Genomic DNA, 20,768 nt, shown 5'->3' with positions numbered 1-20,768 from the left:
TTGAACATTTACAAAACCAATGCAGTTGATGTCAGCGCAGTTAGGAGATGGATTCATCGATTTCAGAATGACGACAGAGATACAAGTGACAAAGCATGCTCCAGACTTTTACGATCAAGGTCTCAAAAGCGGCTGGCAAAAGTGCATTGAGGATGGTGGGGACTATGTAGAAAAATAAATTCTGGAGCACAAAAGGTCACTCGTTTTAATGGTACCATTCCCATATTTGTAGCTCTTAAAAATTTTAGCTTTAGAGTTAAAAATAAAAGGCTTTACTTTTTGAATGGCTCTCTAAGAAAAAAAAAAGTATGCTTCAAGTTCTTTGGTTTGGTTTGGTCTAGAAGAAAATTGTGTTTTTTGCTTTTGGTTTTGCAGAACATGTTTTGGATTTTTGCAAAAGAAAAGTAAAAAAAAGAAAAAACAATAGCATCAAGGTTTGGTGTATCTTAAGTTTAGGAAACTAGTATCTTCACACAGCCTGATTTGGTGGTACCATTTTTTTTTTTTTTTTCATTAAAAAGATTTTTTGAACAATACTGTGTCTACTTACGTTTGGTTTAGCTCGTCAACAGAGTCCAAAAATTCTTCATATGTAAGCACAGCACTTTTCTTGATGATGTCCAAATGTCTGGTCAGCTTTCCTTGCACAATGCCAAGGTTGCTGACCATTTCGGGGAAGCTATGTGACTGGCCCATGATAAGAAACTAATTTGACCACATCGTCGTCCACCACTGAAAATAAATGTTTGTTGCTTAATTAGTACAAGGTATGAAAACCAGTTTTTGGGATCACAGAATCAGAAACAAATTTTTTTTAAAAGAAATTTTTCATAATAAATAGCAACTTGAATGTTTGATTTTTTTTTTTTATAAAAAAAAAAAACAAAAAAAAATTAAATTATTTACCAAACCAAATCAGTTTTAATATTTATAATGATTTTTATTTCATACTTTTCCTCTTATAAAATCTGTCTTGAAAATCTACATTAATGGAGGCCATAACTGTAGTCATCAGTGGCCGAGAAGATAGTCTTTTAGAAGAAAGTATATGAACTTAAAAAATGGTATAACTGTAAAAGATCTGTCCGGTTAGGTAGAGAATTTCACTCTAATGCATTTGATATAAATTGTGTTTTTTTTATGAGCTATCAAGTGTTAACTATTCTGTATTTTTACTGGATTTTTAAAACTTAATTACTGTCCCTATGATTTTGTTAGAAATGTTAAATCACAGTTATATTCTTAAAAGTTGTTTTTACAAATATTTTAATTTATTTTTTCTTTTATGAAAAAAAATAAATAAATAAAAAACAAAAGTTTTACATTAAAAAAAAACAAAAACATATTGTATTAAATATTCATATATATAAATTATTATATTAAAAAAAACATAGCAGTAATAGCAATACATATCTCCCTGATGCGACATTTGGTGTTGATCATAGTAAGCGATGTAGCATAGTATCTCTCTTTGCAGAAGTCAGCAATGTGCAAGGCAATATACTTTTGGGTTTAATATTTTTCCTGGTTTTATTTTTCTTTTAATTATTCTTAGAGAATTACATATTATGGGCCTCCTGCCAATAGGCGCCTCATGGAGGTTGGAAGGCAGGGATGAGAAATCCTTTGAAAACACATCAGCTTTGTCTCGTGAACAGAACCATAGACAGATCAACTAAGCATTAGAGAGGTAGAAAAAAAATAAATAAACGGAAGTAATTCAATTTACTTGGAAAAATAGTGACCAATTTTTTTTCTTAAAAACTAGCAAATCAGTTAGAGTTTAGAGACTAAACTTTGCTAAAGTGGAAATGAGCCGGACAGACAAATAGTGTTGACACAAAAATTTGACCTTTAGCATTATACTGATCAGCACTTTAGAAAATGAATTGTCTTTCCTTTCAAGAGTTAGAAAATTATGCAGTAAACAGATATACCTATATTAGGAAAAATATCCAAGCAATGAGAGGAGTTAAATCACAGTTAAATTAAAGTCTTATAAAATATTAGCGGGGGGGGGGGGGGGTACCCGGCGATGCCCAGGTGTTTTGAGGTGTGTGTGGTTTTGGGTAAATCAAAACTCCAGGGGGGGGGGTTAAAATAAAAAAATAAAAAATTTTGGTAGGTGAGTATGAGGATCGAACCCGAACCCTTGAGGCAAAGTTGGAAATTAAAGTGTGAAAAAAAATCGTGCAACGTTAACCATTGGGCCACCGCGACATACAACAAAAAACGTTTGAATTTATTTAACTATTAAAAACAGGTGGCCTCAAAAGTTTACTCTGCTGCTTCTATTTGACCTAATTAATGAATTCAAATAGAAGTCAAGCAGTTAACTTTTGCTGCGAGGCAGCGTTTGGGTTTGTTTACCCAACTTTGGTTTTTTCCCCAACAGATGGTGGGGAAGGGGAAACCATCTCCCCATTGTCCAGATTGATTAGCAATTGTCTGATATAAGAGGAGTTTGTCCTCACATTAATCAAAGCTGATTGCTTCTGGACGTTTCCCGGCGCATTGCCGAGAACGCACTCTTTGAATTTTTAGTTTCACTTTATTTATACTAAAAAGCAGGACAAACAGTCGACAGAGCGAAACAGCGCAAATCTCATAAAAGTCGACGTAAATAAATGTAGTGGCGACCCGCGATCCCAAATCCTAGATATTATTATCTAGCGGGTATATAAATAGTTCTAAGCGATCATAACCCCACCCCCCCGGAGCATGTGCGAAAGAAGCCTTTGCGAGACATATACGAAATGGTCACACACATTTTGCCTTTTATATATATAGACTAGTGGGGGGTACCCGGCATTGCCCGGGTGTTTGGAGGTGTGTGTGGTTTTAAATAAAAAAGAAACCGGGGGGAGGGGGGGGGGTAGGATCGAACCCGAAGCCCTGAGGCAAAGTTTGAAAATAAAATCGGCCAGCCAGAATGAGTTATTGAAAGATGTTTGAATTTATTTAAGTAAGAACCAAATTGACAGGTGCGCGCATGGAAGTCATAGAGCGTGATGACGACGTCAATGACCAGGTTTGTTTGTTATAAGCGAAGTAAAAAAAGAAAACAACGTTAAAACTTAAGCGGGGGAGGGGTAATCAAAACATCGAAAAAAAAAAAAAAAACTAACGTAAGGCAAACAAACGATGAAAACAGAAAAACGAACACGTGAAAAATGGCTTAAATAAGCCTGTTTCGATATTAAAATTTTAAAAATCGGTGGGTACCCGGGTGTTTTTGGGTGTGTGGTCGGAGGTGGAAAAGCGAAGTAAAAAAAAAAAAAAAAAAAACACAGAAAAACGAACATTACGTGAAAAATGGCTTAAATATCACTGGTTCAATATTTAGATTTAAAAAATCAAAAAAAAAAAAAGACATCTCACACCATGATTCGAACCCAAAACGTTTAGATAACGAACCAACGCGCTAATCAAATGAGCTAACGCGGCGTACATGAAATTTAGTCAATTTTTCAACTATTTAAAGTAAATCAAGTCATGACGTTATCTGGCACATGCGTATAACCGGTCGTCGTCACGAGAGGACCGTTTCTGTCGAAAATTGTCGATTTCGGAGTGAAAAAAAATGAATGTTTTTGGCCAATTTTTCGATATTTTTCAAAGCGAAGGATGGAGCTTCAATATGATACCGAGTTTGTGAATTTTTGTTCTGTCTGTCGAAAGTTTTTAGCAGACACACAACATACACACATACATGCATACATTTTCACTTTTATATATATAGATTGTTGACAGGAAATATTTTTATATAAGACAATCCCAGCCAAATAAAATAGCTCAATATACAAGATAGAGCAAAGTAAGAATTGTGGGATTTATAGTTACATTCTATGAAATAAAAATATAGTATATATATCTGAAGTAAAAATATAGAATTTTTAGACAAAAAAATTCTGTTTGAAACAAGGAATACAAGAAATTTAAAGTTATTTTCTTAATCCGTGGATTTTCAAGGTATGGTTCATATCTCCAGAGGAAATGTATTAATTAATAAAAAACAATGCAAAATGTTTATTCATGATGATTATTTTGCTAAATACATTTCCTCTGAAGATATGACCCACGCATTGAAAATCTATGGATTAAGGAAATAACTTTAAACTTCTTGTATTCCTTGTTTAAAACAATTTTTTGTCTAAAAATTCTATATTTTTACTTCACAAAATCTAACTATAAATTCTACAATTGTATTTTAGGGTAAATGGAATTACCAAGAAACTATAAATATAGTTACATCTAACACACTATTTGTGGCAGTTATGTTCCCAGAATCATGACATGTACTTCTGTTATATACTTTTGCTAATGAACTTTTTCTTAATGATACCACAGTGTTTGTCTTGATTATTACCGGCCTACAACATATATAACAGAAATTCAGAGCTATCACATGGTAATAACTTTAGTATATATCCAACTTGACAACAAAAATATCAGAAATAAATCAGGCACGTAAAGTAGACAATCACATTTATTCTTTCTTTTTTGGCCCATTTGGCATAATGGTTAGTATTTGTTTATGGGTTGAGGCACCAGAGTTCAATTCTTGATCAAGTCATACAAAAAGACTAAAATAGTAGTTGATGCCTCTGTGTTAGGATCAAGAGTAAGTGGAGCAATCCAGAGAAAAGAATGACCCCCCCCCTACATCTGTATAATAGGCAATAAAAATGGTGCATTCAGGGAGCCCAACCTCAACTATGGTTGATTTATCTCTGAGGTTATTTCATACCAAAATCAGTGTGTCAGAGTCTAGTTGACCCGTTTGTTCTGTCAGGATGCAGTATACTTCTGTGCAAATCTAGAAAGTTCATCCTCCCAGGCTTTACTTTCTTGCCCTTTGAAAAAGGTTTAGTTTATTAATAATCATTTTAAGCGAACCTACCAGGGAATGCCAATGAGGCTATCCAGGCATTTTTTTATTGTAGGACAAAGTGCTCTTCCTCTAGGGTGCTGACTTTTCGAAATCATGTTTTTTTTTTTTTTTTTTTTTTTTTTACACAGTGATCACCACTTATCAAGGCCCGGAAGCCACTCAGGGATAAGGGTTATTGCAAGTACATTACGTTAGTGTGGAGATTTGATGGAGTGTTTACTTAAGGGGGCGGTTCATTAGGAATTTGTTAACATTAGACTTGAAGACATCCAAGTTGTAGCCTGGAGGGAAGCAGGCAGACGGAACAGAGTTCCACAGGCGTGCAGTTCTAAGAAAGAAGCTTTGTTCATGGAATCCGCGTTTTGATTTAGGCACAGATATAGAGTGGGGGAAATTTTTCACAGTGGATTCAGCTAGACGGGTGTTTTTCGTGAAAGATTGGCGAGGGGGGACCAGGGATTGGAGTTCAGACGAGCACCTGCCATGAAAATAACGATAAAACAAGGATAGGCTCGCAACGTCTCTTCTGTGGGAGAGGGGTTGCAGGGTAGAGAAAAGGGCATCCCCCACTAAGCCACGAAGTCTATTTTGTACTCTGTCAAGGTATGATAGGCTGTTTTTGGCAGCTCCTGCCCAGATATGGCAACAGTATTCCATCCTTGGACGTACTTGGCTTTTATATAGATAGAGAATTGCATCAGTAGTGAGATATCTTCTGGAGCGGTAGAAGGATCCCACCATCTTTCCAGCGACCTTGGCAACAGACTTGATGTACGTGTTCCATTTCAGATCAGGAGTAAAGGTCAAACCCAGAAGCTTGCCCGACCTCATGTCACATCTTCCTGTCATGAAATAAACCTGTAGTTAACATTAAGCAAAGAGATAAATTCTATCAGCTGTTTAGTGTTTTTAACAGGTAACACTCCCAAATTTGGAAAATGAGACATAAAAAGATAAAAACAATAGGTTTTAGTCTCTCTCTCTCTCTCTCTCTCTCTCTCTCTCTCTCTCTCTCTCTCTCTCTCTGTATCTTGTATATGGAGCTTGTGTAACATCTAGTAGCTATAATGTTTCTCTTTTCCTGTACATATGGCTTGTGCCTCTAGTGTAAAATAAATAATACTGTTGTTAAGATAATCTAAAACATATCTATTCTTGTGTGTATATAAATTGTTCATCTAAATCACATGTACAGTTTATACTTAGGGAAGCGGATGTATATACATATTCAATTATATAGTTCACAAACATAACGTTTTGTATAGTTTTTTTTCTGGCAGTTTTTGTTGTGAAGTTCTGTAATCAAAGACATTTTCCTCAAATGAAATCTATAACAAGTTATCTGTCTCTCTCTCTCTCTCTATATATATATATATATATACACAACATCTATATATATAAAAGCGAAAATGTATGTATGTATGTATGTGTGTGTGTTCGCTTTTTGTGTATGTCTACAAAAGGCTTTTTTGGCCGTGATTCTCGGGTGGCTCGCTCCTTCTTAAAACTTTTTATATACTGTCTAAATAATAATATCTACGACTAAGGAACTCTGGTCGCAGTTATCTTTAATTTATCCGACTTTTACAAGCTATTTGAGATATTTTTTGATCGCCGCGTAGTGGGGAAAACAGAAACTGGCTTCCAGTGCAAAACTAGGTCAAACATCACGCGACTTAATGTTCTCGCACCTGTTAAGTTCGCTTTATAAACGTCAACTTAACACACTTATCAATTCATCTATTCCCGTGGTCGAGATGGTTAGATCGCAGGGTTTTTTTTTTCCATTTCCTTTCCACCTCCACGTCAAAGGTTCGGGGTTCAAGCCTACCTTTCTACTAAAACCTTTTTTTTTATTTATTTATTTTTTTTTAAACAGGGTTGTTTTGATCTACCCCCCCCCCAACACTCACATATACCTCCAAACACCCGGGCAACACCGGGTACCCCCCCCCCTAGTATATATATAAAAGGCAAAAGTGGCATGCGTGTTTTTGTATGTCCACGAAAGACTTGGGGGGGGGGTCTCAAGAGGGTTACTATTTTGGAGAACTTTTTATATACTCCCTAGATTATAATATGTACGATTTGCGAATGAACGTGGTCTCTACATTTATTTTAATTGACTTTTATAAAATTCTCTATTCCATCCTTTCACATGTTTATTTGTCTTTTTCGTATAAAAGCGAAACTAATCAGAGCAAAGTAGGCCGCTTGGCTTTCTGGCCGGGATCTCCAGAAACGAAATTAGCTTTGATCAATGTTGGGAAAACCCTTCATATCAAACAATTGCTATTCATTTGGAGAGCTTTCCCTTAAGGGAGCTGGTTTTCCCTAGCATCGTGGGGAAGCAGAAACTGACCTGCAGCCAACCTTCATTTATGCGCCTGCAGGATTCTTAACTCATTCACTTCAAGTCAACTTTCGGATTGACATCGATAAATTTGAACGCTTTTCACTTCCTCTCGCCTCGTAGCGTAGCGGTAAGATCTCAGCTTTTCTTCCACTTTCTTTTCCGCCTTCACGTCACGGGTTCGAGCCTGCCTGCATACTATCACTTTTTTTTTTTCTTTTACACCACCAAATACCCGGGCAATGCTGGGCACCCCCGCTAGTTTATTATATAAAAGCAAAAATGTGTGCATGTTTGTGTGTGTGTGCATTTTTTTCTGTATGTCCAGCAAAGGCTTTTTCGGGGGGGGGGGTTACTTATTCTTACAATTTTTTATATACTACCTAAATTATAATATCTCCGATTTACGAAAGGAGGTTGCATCTATCTTTTATTTGAGCGACTTTTACACGCTATTTTTTACTCTCTGCGTGTTTCTTTGGCTTTTCTGTATATAAGCGAAACAGAATCTGTAGCAAACGAAGGTCCCTGACACGAGTGCCAGTGATGTCCAGAAAGCAATTAGCTTTGATCAATGGGGGCAAAATCCGTCATATCAGACAATTGCTATTCATTTGGACACTCCCCTCTCTATGGGAAGCTGGGTTTCCCCAACATCATAGGGAAACTGGCTTGCAGCCAAAGTTAAGTGCAGGATTTCATTGCCCTATGGCGTGATGTTTGATCTCATTAAATTTACACACCTGTCACTTAATTTTTTAATTCCGCTATCCCTGTAGCGTGGAGGTAAGTTATCAAGCTATTCGCCTCAAGGCTTTGGGTTTGAGCCTACCTACATACAAAAACTATTTTTTTTTCTTTTACACCTCCAAACACCTGGGCAACTACACTAGTCTATATATATAAAAGGCAAAATGTGTGTTAGTGTGCGCACATTTTTTGTATGTCCGGCAAAGGTTTTTGGAGGGGAGAGGGGCCCCCGGGGGTGAAGGATAGGGGGAATCACTGTTTCTTAGAACTTTTTATATACTACCTAGATTATAATATCTATGATTTACGAAATGAAGTTGTGTGTATCTTTTATTTGGGCGACTTTTACACTCTATTTTCGCGATATTTTTTACTCTTCGCGTGTTTGTTTGGCTTTTCCATATATAAGCGAAACTGAATCTGTAGCAAAAGCAGCTCCCTGGCATAAGTGCCAGAGACGTCCAGAATGCAATGAAGCTTGATCAATGCCAGAAAAACCCATCACATCAAACAATTGCTATTCAGTTTGACACTACTCTTTTTATGGGAGCTGCTTTTCCCCTCCAAGATGTTTTCGGGTTTTTTCACACTTTCTTTCCCACCTTTGCATCAAGGGTTCAGGTTCGAGCCTACCTGCCTACTAAAACTTTTCTCAACACACACACTTACAAACACCCAGGTAATGCCAGGCACCCCCGCTAACCTATAATATAAAAGCAAAAATGTGTGTGTTTGCATTCTTTTTGTATGTCTCCCAAAGGCTTGGGGGGGGGGGCTCGGAGGGATCACTAAATCTTACAACTTTTTATATACTGTCTAGATTATAATATGTCCAATTTATGAAACGAGGTCGTCTGAATTTTTATGTTACAAAATTTGTGCTGTGATTTCATTTTCTCTACTGCTACAGCGTGATGTTTGACCTAGAAAATCACATGTTCATGTTTGTTTAACCATCTGCTTTTTTAAATGTTTAATTTCACCCTTCCTCACTTTTCTGCCCATGTAGCATCGTGGTAAGTTGTCAGGTTAATCACCTCAGGGCTTCGTGCTTGATCCTACTTCCCTACAAATATTTTTTTTTTCTTTTATACCCAGGCAACGCCGGGCACCCCCGCTAGTATATATATATAAAAAGCAAAATGGACGTGCATGTTTGTGTATGTCCGCAAAAGGCCTTTTGCATTGATTACTATTATAGAGACGTTTCCTTATACTTCCTAGATTATAATATCTCAGATTTGAAAATGGACGTCATCTCGATCTTTATTTTGATTGACTTAAAAAAATCCCTGGTTTCCAGTGTTTGTTTGTCTTTCTCATATAAATAAAGCAAAACTGATCGAAGCAAACACATTCACCTGGCCAGGACATCTTGAAGGCAATTAGCTTTGATCAATGTGGGGGGAAACCCTTCATATCAGACAATTGCTATTCATTTGGACACTGGCAAAGCTCTCCCTTTTTTTTGGGGGGGGGGGGAGCTTGTTTTCCCTAACATCGTGGGGAAACAAATATAGCTGAAATAATATCTCGCATTCACAAACAAACATTGTCTTTTTTTTGGATCAAGTTAAACAAAATTTCCACCATACCGTAATCTCCAGTGTTTGTCTTTTTCATATAAATAAAGCAAGACTATTCGAATGCAACCACCTGGCCTTTAGGTCAGGTAGTATCTGTTTTGTAATTGGTGCTTGGTCAATGTAGGGGAAACTCCTCATACTGAGACAATTACTATTTATTTGGATACTGCTAGAGTGCCTCCTTTTTGTGGAAGCTGGTCTCCCCACCCCACATGAAAAACAACCTTGTATCTAATTTGTTTTTGTGGTAGGTTTAAAAGCAACGCCATTTCTGCAATTCCCCTTTTGTTTTTGACTGACTACGTTAAATTTGAACACTTCAGACTTCCGGTAGCAGTAAGACGTCAGATTTTCTTTCACTTTTTTTCCCCATCTTCACAACACAGGTTAGAGCCTGCCTGCTTGCCACCACTGTTTTTTTTTTTGCTTTTTTATTTATTTATTTTTTTTTTTTTTGCCCAACACACTTCCAAACACCCAAGCAACGCCGGGCACCCAGGCTAGTATTTTTATATGACCTTTATTCCTTTTTATGGGTTATCCCTTTTCTCAAAGTTAGCATGCTGTATCTCTAGATTTTTCTGATGTGTCCACTGGAATGCTTCTGCGGATTTTCCTGTCCATTCTCTCCAACTTGTTAGCTATAAACTGACTAACTCTTCTAACTGGTTATGTGTATTTACAAGCTATTTCATTACGTCATTAACTCCATGTGACCAAAGACACAAATCGGATGATCAACCTTCGTTACGTATTTTGTTTATGTTTGTTAACATTCTTTTTTACCAAGTTAACAGTTTTGGAAACTATTTTAACATAATTTTATTTTTAAATATTTTGCTTTGATAACATTCGTTCTGACATTCTACTTTTACAAATATCAATAACGATCATAACAACGATCGTCCAGCTAATTTGGCATTGCCCAGACCAACTACACCAAATTTGTTGGAGATATTTCTTTAGAAGCTAAGAAACTTTGAGGTTTACTTTAACAATTACTAGCACAGCTAATCAGCATTTCCTGGAAGACAAAAGAGAAGTGTTATAAAGTGTGTAATCTATTTCTTTTAAAACCCCTTTTTTATTTTCATCCATTAGGTATGGGCAAAAGGACGGACAAAAATAGGGGGGGGCCTAGTTTTGAAAGCCGATTTATCATAATTTTTTTTGTAGGTTTCCGACTACTTTTTGATTGTATTTGAAAGATTAAGGACTAAACCTGATTTCCAAAAGGAAAAAAATATCTGTACACGTGATAAAAAAAAAAGTTATGAGAAATGTATTTACGGAGAGGTACCCAATTCGGCTAAATTTTGAAGTTAAATAAATTCATTGTAAAAATCATTTAAAAGATAAATATTAGTTTTCTGGGTGTATTTCAACGATAATTAGTAAAGTCCTAAGATATTGAATTAAATAAAATAAAAAAAACACCTTGTTTGTACAAAACATAAAGTAGCCCAAAAACCGAGTGATTCTGCCGATTGCAAAATGCAACAAACTAAAATTTTGTAAACACAGAATATACGAAAGCCCAAAATTTCAGGCAATGACGTCATGTAATTAAAAGGGAGGAAGGGGTGTGATACGTTTCTTTTTGTCCCCCCAGACATGCATCCGTACATTCCTATTCTGAACGTTTGTATAAATTTTTCCATTTTTTAATTTATTTCTCTATGTTCCTGTTTTTAAATTAATTTTTTTTTTTAATTATTGTCCAATATTTTTTTTTTTTTTTTTTACATAGGCATCACAACATTATCAAGGCCAAGAGGCCACTCAAGGATAAGGGTTAAAGAGTGTACAGTAGAAATTGGACAATATAGTAATCATTAGTAATGAAAATTTGGTAAATTTGATAACTTATATGGAACGGCTCATCAAGAACTTATTTACGTTAGACTTGAAGACAACCATATTGTAGTCAGCCGGAAAGCAGGAAAACGGAAGACAATTCCACAGGCGTGCAGTTCTAAGAAAAAAGCTTTATTCATGGAATCTACGTTTAGGTTTAGGCACAGATAAAGAGTGGGGGGAATTATTGATAGTGTTTACAGCTAGACGAGTGTTTCTTGTGAAAGTTTGGCAAGGGGGGACCATAGATTGAAGCTCAGTTGAACACTTTCCATGAAAATAACGATACATCAGAGACAAACTCGCAACATCTCTTCTGTGAGATAGAGGTTGCAAGGAAGAGAAAAGGACATCTCCTACGAGGCTACGAAGTCTATTTTGAACTCTATCAAGGCAAGCCAAGTCCTTTCTAGCAGCTCCTGCCCAGATGTGGCAACAGTATTCCATCCTTGGACGTACCTGGCTCTTATATAGATAGAGAATAGCATCAGCAGTGAGATATCTACTGGATCGATAGAAAGATCCCACCATTTTTCCAGCGGCCTTGGCAACAGATTTGATGCACGTGTTCCATTTAAGATCAGGAGTAATGGTCAAGCCAAGAAGCTTGTCAAAACTTGAGGCCTCCTGAAGACGAGAGCCATTCATTTCAATTGATGCCAAATGTGGATCAGAATGTTGATGTAAAGAGAGAAGCTTGGTTTTAGATGCATTAAAAGTAACCAGCAACTCCTTACCCCATTGTACTACGTGCTCAAGATCAGAGGAGAGAGAATTGGAGAGAACTTGGTCGTTTACTGTCTTAGATGTACTACCATAAATGGTAGTGTCGTCAGCATAGATGTCTACAAATGATGTAAGGATGTGATTTGGAAGATCATTAATGTAGATCAGGAAAAGAGTTGGGCCCAGGATGGACCCCTGAGGGACACCGGCATTAATACTGTGAGCTTCTGATTTTTGCCCCTCAACTACTACTCTTATGAACCTATCAGAAAGAAATGATTTAATAATTGAGAAGACATTTCCAGCAATACCATAGCTAGAGATCTTATGAAGTAAACCTTTATGCCATACCCTATCAAAGGCCTTAGATATGTCAAGAGCAATTGCCCTAGAAAGGTAGCCTCCGTATAGAGATTCGCTAATCCTATGAGATATAACTGTAAGCACATCTGCTGTAGATCTAGCAGAACGGAAACCATATTGAGTGTCACTAAGAAGGTTATTTTTGTTGAGATGGTTGATTACTTCTGTATTTAACAGAGATTCCAGCAACTTACTCATGACGCACAGGAGACTTATTGGCCTATACTGAGAGGGGGATGAGCGATCACCTGAATTCTTAAATACAGGGCATACTGATGAAATATGTTACACCAAAAGTTTCACATTCTTGTGAGCAAGGAATTATTAAAATCTTGCATATAAAAATTATGCGAAACCTGTATATTTAAAAAAAAAAAAAAAAAAAAAAAAAAGAAATATTTTTGAACTTATAATATTTTTGTGTGTGAAAATATTAAATAAACAATGCTTAATTCAATGGTAATATCGGTAGTTCGAGAAATTCATTTTTCTTTGAGTTATATCGAATTCATTAATATGGACTTTAGGGGCTTTTTCGTAATGTTCCTGTAAAAATTATTTTATTTTTATTGTTACAAATTATGATGCTTTATTTATATAAAAAAAGCAAAACTAAATTCTTGCGTTTTTTATTTACTACTGAAAACCATAACTTTAGTAAAGGTATTTTTTGTTTAAACAAAATAATACATTTCCACTAAGATATAAATAAAAATAATAATAGTTCATTATATTCCGTGATCATTATTTGATAAATACTGAAAATTTCATTAAAATTGGTTACTTTGGTGATTTTTTAAGTAAAAGGAGGGGTCAAAATGTTTATACATTTTGCCCGTACCTACCATTCATATTCCCCAATTATCTCCATCACCCCTGCTCTTTTCCCTATTTACTTGCCTTCAGGCAAAATTGGGCACAAGGCCATTTTTTTTAATACGATGAATATCCAGCACTCCAAAAAGGGAGCACTTTAGATCAAAAATAAAAATAGCCCCTATCTATCAAGACATATTTCCTCTTATCCAACTAAGAACAATACAAATACACTTTGATCCTACCTTGAAGGCCAAGAAAATTTATTTTACTTGGACTTTCACACTAAAGCTCAAAAAAGAAGGAAACAAATAAAAATTGCTCTACATGTCAACCTCCAACCAACCTTATTTTGTCCCCGTTGAATTGCAAAGAATGACTATTATAAAAAAAAAAAAAAAAAAAAAAAAATCAATTTTGTGAGTGTGCTTTGTGTAGTTCCTGACTTTTATGCAGATACACAAAAACAAACAACTGCCTTTTAATAGAATAGACCCTCCAGGCCTAGACTTATCGTCTAGTATACATATCGGGACATTCCAAAAGTAATGACACCTAGGTTTTTATTCCGCATGAATGAATAAGAAGGGATTAGAAATTGCATTGTTATGCTGACTAAAGTTATGCATTCAATTATTTTTATTGCTCTTATTGCAGATATTGATGGTATGAGATTCTAAGAAAGTAACCCCCTGTCATGAACATGTGTCAGAAGCAGAGATGTGTCATTGAATTCCTCTAGGCAGAAAAAAATTGAACCGATCAAAATTCACCAGTACCTATTCAATGTTTACAAAGTTGATGCAGTTGAGGTCAGCAGAGTTAGGAGAGGAGTTCATCGATTTCAGAGTGGTGACAGATGTGAGTGACAAAGCACACTCTGGACTTTTACAACTGAGGCATCAAAAGAAGCTGGCAAAAATGGTTGCGACTATGTAGAAAAATAAATTCTGGAGCACAAAAGGTCACTCATTATAATGGTATCACTCTCATCTTCATAGCTCTTCAACCGTTTTTTGTTTTTTGAGTTAAAAAAAAAATAGGCAGTCTTACTTTTGGAACTACCCCTGTATATATTCACATCTAAATGAAAAATTGATTTTTGACCACAAATGCCATCGATTCAGTATGCAAACTAAATGTCAACTCCATTAGCCAATATTAACAGATGGCATTTTGATTATATCTATAATGGATGTCCGAACAGAACTTACGATATTAAGCTCATAACATTAATACACACACACTTTAAACAATTGCACGTTTTGCATAATTGAATCAGATTAAAAAAGCTGTCATTCAAGCTCTCCTTTCCCAGTGTAGCATTCGCCTTGGGTAAGTTTAGCCAGTTTTCTCTTCCTACAAAATATTAAATTCACAAGTGCTTCTCAGTCGCATGAATATCATGATCAGGCGAGGTGGTTTCGATAACATCAGTCTTTGTCATTAGGTGCTGCCACCCTTCCACATACAGCACCTGCTATTTCCAAATATCACCATCTGATACTGACCAGACTTTACATTGCTTAACTTCGGTGACTTAACAAGTAGTCAATATTCATCAACGGATTGTTTTTTTTTAAACATGATAATTAGTGATGGGACGATTCTAATATTTTTCACAGATTCTGATAAATTACCAATTTCAGCTGTTTAGATTTCTAAATATAAAGTTGTTGTTTTTTTTGGGGGGGGGGCAGATTAGAATGAAATCCATGAAATATGTTTATATATTTTCGCAAATGTAAAAGTGTACTTATGAGTATGACTTGTAGATTTTAGTTTTGCTGGTAGTTTAAAATCAATAAATATTTCATCATTTCTATCATTAAAATGAGCTGGGGAAAATCAAGGTTTAAACAAAAATAAACAAACAAAATAAAAAAATCGTTTCAAGCGTCGGAAAATAAATCTATATTTTTTTGATTCTGATGCCCCCCAAAGTTCCGATTTTTTCGATTCCCAATTCCAATATATTGCCCTAATACTAATCACATCTCTACAAGTGGCTGTGTCCATTGGTCTAACTTAACACTGCCCTTAATTTTCGATTATTCAGACTACTATTCTCATTCTGGATGTTACTTTTATATGTCAGCCAATCAAAACTTGCCCATTCTTAAGGTGCATCTTGTCGAATTCAGAAAACTATACAAAATTTGGAATGGAACCATTTACTTAATAGCTAAAGGTATCGAGTAACAAGCAGTTGCAAATGACAGTCTTCTGGGGGTTGAAGATTCAATCCTTATTACAAACAATGCTTAGAATAAAATAAAAATTACTCAAGACTTATATCTAGTCACAACTGACAGAATGAGAACAAGCTACCCCCATTCGAAATTCCATACAAATTCTTCAGTTTGAAAAGATGCACCTAAAGAATATTGGCAGATATATATTGCCAAAACGTGGTGAGAATAACATCCAAGATGAGAATAGCAACTCCAAAAAATTCAAATTATCAATTCTCATCTAAAAAAATTCCAAGAGCCCTTGTTGCACATCTCCCCTCCAAGGGGAGTTCTGTCTCCTATATCACAAAAAAAAAAAAAAAAAAAAAAAATGCGTTTTATTACTGAATGCAAATCAACAAATCATAACAGAACAATTAAATCATACCTTGCGTTCCCCCACCCCCGTGTTCAACTATAGCACTCCTCCTGAGAGTGCAACTGTTTTACATTTACTACCACAAGATCTCTCATCCATCACTTCAATGTGGCCATACCATCAAAGTCTCCTGTTCTACAAAGATGCTACTTTGAGATCATCAGATCTGTCTGCCTGTAAGACTCATATTACACATCCATTATATCATTCACATGTCATTTCTCGCCATGCAACGCATATCCTCAATCCTCATTGGCCAAGTTTCACTTCCATCACATCATCATACTGCATACACATGCTCGATAAACTCTTCCCATGGTAGACACTGGAAACGTTCTGATTAGTAATGACAGAAATCTTCAGAACTTACTCCATTCACTCTTAACACATGAGTACCTGCTCCTCCCCGTGCTCCACCTTTATCATGTAGGTCACAAAACATCAGGGCAATCTCAATAACTTTACCATCCAAATATAGTTTCTCCACATCAGAGTTCTCATTCATCTTTCTTATTTTACATTTTTTGCACACAAATGGGTTACTTTTAATAACGCCATTGACTAAGGGATGGAAATTAGCTGAGAGTGAAATTTATCTTCTTAGTTGGAACCTAAGAATATTCTAGAAACGTTTAGGCTGTACTTTTATTATACACCTGATTGGAATTCCTAACTTACTTCGGAAATGTCCAACATATGATCAATCACAGACTCACAGACAAAAGAAAAAAGAAATTAACTTCTTTTTTGCAAAAAACAGGAAACTAAGCAAGTTATGACTAGAAGAGAATTAAATTAAAATTATAATCTAAAATAATTATTTTCATTGCTTTCAAAAGGGATATATTCGTTTGCAGTAGTTGAGTGAGCCTTGCTACTGATTCGAGTAATAAACTTTGTGGTCAAAGCTAGTATTCATAGTGTGAGGATTGTGGTGTATTTTTTGATGTCTGTCCTTAGGTGGCTCTACCAGTCGATATTTATGGTTTAAGCAGCCAATCATACTGTTTTAAGGGAAAAAAACCTCAGATGCACTCATATACATTTATTAGGAAGTATATTCAAAATCTTTCCATTTTTAAACTCACATTAAAACCAAAATTTCCATAAAGATTCAAAAATAGTATCATCTTTATATTTTTCTTCATTTTTTTTTTTTATATGGCTGGATATGAAACTTTGATTTCAAAGACAAACGTTAATATATTAGCTCTGTGAGATCTATAATCGGTTATCTGCCTCTCAGTACAGGCCAATCAGTTTCCTATGTGTTATGAGTAAGTTGCCAGAATCTATAATAAACAAAGAAGTCGGCAACCATCTCAGAAAAAATGACCTACTCAGTGATATGCAATATGGTTTCCATTCTGATAGACCTACAGGTGATGTGCTTATAAGAGTAGTTGTTGATGGCAGAAATCAGAAACTCATAGCATTAATGCATCCCTCAGGGCTCCATCCTGAGTTCAACTCTCTTTATCAATGATCTCCCAAATCACATTCTTAGATCCTTCGTGGACATTTATGCAGGCAACACCACAATCTATGGCAACACTTCAAAGGCCAGCAATGATCAAAATCTTTCCGATTCTCTCTCTTCTGATCTTGAGCATGTGCTGTAATGGGGAAAAAGGTAGCTGATTAATTTTAATGCATATAAAACCAAGCTTCTCTCCTTTCATCATAATTGCTCTAACCTCCATCTGGCATCAATTGAAATGAATGGCTCTTGTCTTGGGGAAGCACCATGTTTAGACAGGCTTCTGGGACTGACTGTCACACCTAATCTGAAATGGAACACATACAAAAACCTATTGTCAAGATCACTGGGAAAATGGTTGAATCATTCTACCGCTCCAGTAGGTATCTCACTGTTGATACAATCCTCTATCTGTACAAACGTCATGTACATTCTAAAATGAAGTACTGTCACCACATCTGGGCAGGAGCTGCCTGGTGCACCCTATCTTGCCTTGATAGAAGTCAAAACCGACTTTGAAACCTAGATGATGCCCTTTTCTCTTTTCCTGCAACCTCTTTTGCACAGAAGAAATGTTGCGAGCCTGTCTGTGCTCTATGGTTATTTTCATGGCAAGTGCTCAATTGAGCTCCAACTCCTGTCCCATCACCACAATGTTGCATCCCTATGCTTGTTTTACAAGTATTTTAATAGAATGTGCTCTGATGAACTCATATTTGTACCCCCCCTCAACATACATACCCTGATAATCCCGCTTAGCAACAAAATTATACCCCTTCACCGTGGAGGTCCCTAAATGCTGGAAAATCTAATAGTTTCTTCCTTCGGACTGCTAGACTTTGGAATTCCCTCCCTATTATCTGCTTTCCTAGCTGTACTGACATGTAGAAGTTTAAATGTAATGTAAACACACATCTAGCTCATCTCCCCTAAACATGGTCCCAAATAGAAGCCTCTTATGCCCAAGTGTGGAAATATGCCTTGTTTGGGGTGAACTTGTCACTTTATAGATTTAAAAAGTTATTAGGGGACTTATAAGACAACAGGATATCTGGATTAATCTATTTCGATCATATTTTGATGATAAATATACTTAGACAGGCTTTCATTAACTGGGGTTTCTTGACATATTTTGCAAAGGCCACAGAGAAAGACAGAAGTCAGAAATTTTTACAAGAATTAGATAGAGTTCCCCCCCCCCCCCCCGATACTTCATTTGAGGAGTCAAGGTAGGGAGTCGGAAACGTTTTGCAGGAGTTTGGAAGAGGAGTCAAGATTTTAAAACAGCATTGGATCTGACATTTTTTTTCCTAAGGAGAGGGCAGATCCTTGCAGAGCATTATACCCTCCCCCTTCCCTCATTTCACTAAAGCAGAAGAACAATTTGTGTCTGTATCACTCCTACAATTTTGGGAGTGCCAAGAAAGTGGAGCTCAGTCATTTTTAAACTGACTTTGTGCACGTGTGTGAGTGTGTGTGAGTGTGAGTGTGTGTGCGTGTGCGTGTGCGTGTGTGTGTGCATGTGTGTGTGCGTGTGTGTGTGTGCGTGCGTGCGTGCGTGTGTGCATGCATGCGTGTGCACGCGTGAGAGAGAGCCTTAAGTACATAACTTAAAAATGACCTTGTGTCACACTTATCCTTGTGGTAAGTCGAGTAAATAAATTATTTATAAACATAACAATAGCATTTATCTTTTTGTTACTAACAAGAAGATCACGCTACAAGCACTGTAAGCATTCAAAGGGCACGTCCTATATAATTACGCATTGCTTTTGGAATGCATAGATGAACAAACCTAATATTACTAAATAAATAAATAGACCATTTGGTAAAGGCAAAGAATGTTCAAAACTGTCAATAGATTCATTTAAGTGCATTACTGGATAGTTGGAATAAAATCACATGTTAACAAATACACATTTCTGTCCAATTAATTCATGTATTACTTACATAAAGACGTGGATGTACGTTTCCTTTGTCTTTGCTAGTTATGTTTGCGAGTTTATCTATTTGTCTATATGTTTGCTTGTAAATTTGATTGTTAGCTTCAATGTAGGTTTGTTTGATTTTGTATGCTTGTCTGTAAATTATTGTTGGGAAGATCAATCTGAAAAATCGAAAAGGAACACTTTTTCGATTTTAAAGCTTTTTTTTTTTTCATCACAGATCAAGGCCAGTTTTCACAATCAAAATGGGAGTTTAGCTTTAGAAATGCGCTTGTGTTATCATTTAAACTAGTGTGTTTACATATTTAACCATTATTCCACATACACACATTTATATTAGCTGAAGAATATTTTTTTCTATTGAGATGAGTAATTTATATATTAATTTAATTGCGGACCATTATCCTTATCTTCATAGTTGTTATTTCACCACATTTCGGCCAACTTATCCTCTGTCCTTCTTCAGGTGGTTAACTGCAACGGGATAGGAATGCTGAGTCTTAACTATATCTCCAGTAATTACTGCTTCCATAGTTGTTGTCTCACGACGTTTTGGCCAAGTAAGCCTCTGGCCGGCTTTGGGTAGGATTGAAACCGCTATATTCAGACAATGCTAACCTGGAACTATAAAGATTCAACACCTTTATCCACTGCACTACAGGCCCTGAAGGGCAATCAAGGTTGGATTTTTTGGTCTTATAAATCCAAGTTTTCATTCTTATCTAGTCTTCCATCATTGGGTCCGTAATGAATGGTATTATAATATAACGGAACGTCATGAAACAACTATAAAAGATGAGGATAAGAGTTTGCAAATAGAATAAATAAATAAATCGCTGAAGAATATTTTTTAATCTTTTGTTTCTTTACACATTTTCTTTTATGGACACCGAAAATTTCTATAGAATTTTACTCTTGATTTTATAAAATGAGATTAGAGTAAGTAATGATAACTTTAGTAATGACTAGCAGGGAGACATAATGTTGTCCGGGATTGAATGAGGGTTAACGAATGTTTCACACTTCCAATACTTTTGTCATTGAAATCAATTGCTTATTTTTCAATCAAATCGATTGATTGCCTGCTGTAGTCAGGGACTCATTGCTGTGCACCAGAAGGAAGTTTCACATGCCTCCTGCAGTGACTTAGTCCACAATACATTGTAATCTACATTGCACTGTGGAGAATCTACTATTGATTTTATAAAGTTACTTTTATACAGATGTCCAAAAAGTCACTAAAAGGTTGAAAATCTTTGTCATTTAATTAATTAATGATTATTTTTTTCTCCATTTCCATTTTACAGATAATATTTTGGAAATTATAGATAAGTATAGCATTGAACAATGTATGCAAGTTGTGAAATTGTTTTACCAAAATCAG

At 35.8% G+C, this 20,768-nt stretch overlaps 1 protein-coding gene across 2 annotated transcripts in view; it reads right to left on the bottom strand.

Moving 5' to 3' along the window:
• Nucleotides 1-20,768, bottom strand: part of LOC145303562 (RING finger protein 141-like) — an 89,185-nt gene that overhangs the window by 56,327 nt on the left and 12,090 nt on the right. For both annotated transcript variants that reach the window (XR_013873739.1, XM_080145075.1), the window contains exon 2: nt 551-732. Coding sequence is in view for 1 of the 2 variants with exons in the window: in XM_080145075.1 (XP_080001201.1) it covers nt 551-696 (146 nt within the window). In the remaining variant the exon portion in view is untranslated. The remainder of the gene's footprint in view (nt 1-550; nt 733-20,768) is intronic.

Source organism: Euprymna scolopes, chromosome 19 (assembly GCF_053919585.1).
Source record: "Euprymna scolopes isolate OS-2025 chromosome 19, ASM5391958v1, whole genome shotgun sequence".
NCBI classification, from domain to species: domain Eukaryota; kingdom Metazoa; phylum Mollusca; class Cephalopoda; order Sepiida; family Sepiolidae; genus Euprymna; species Euprymna scolopes.
The sequence above is the reverse complement of the archived record's forward strand: the minus strand, read 5'-3'. Positions and strand labels throughout refer to the sequence as shown.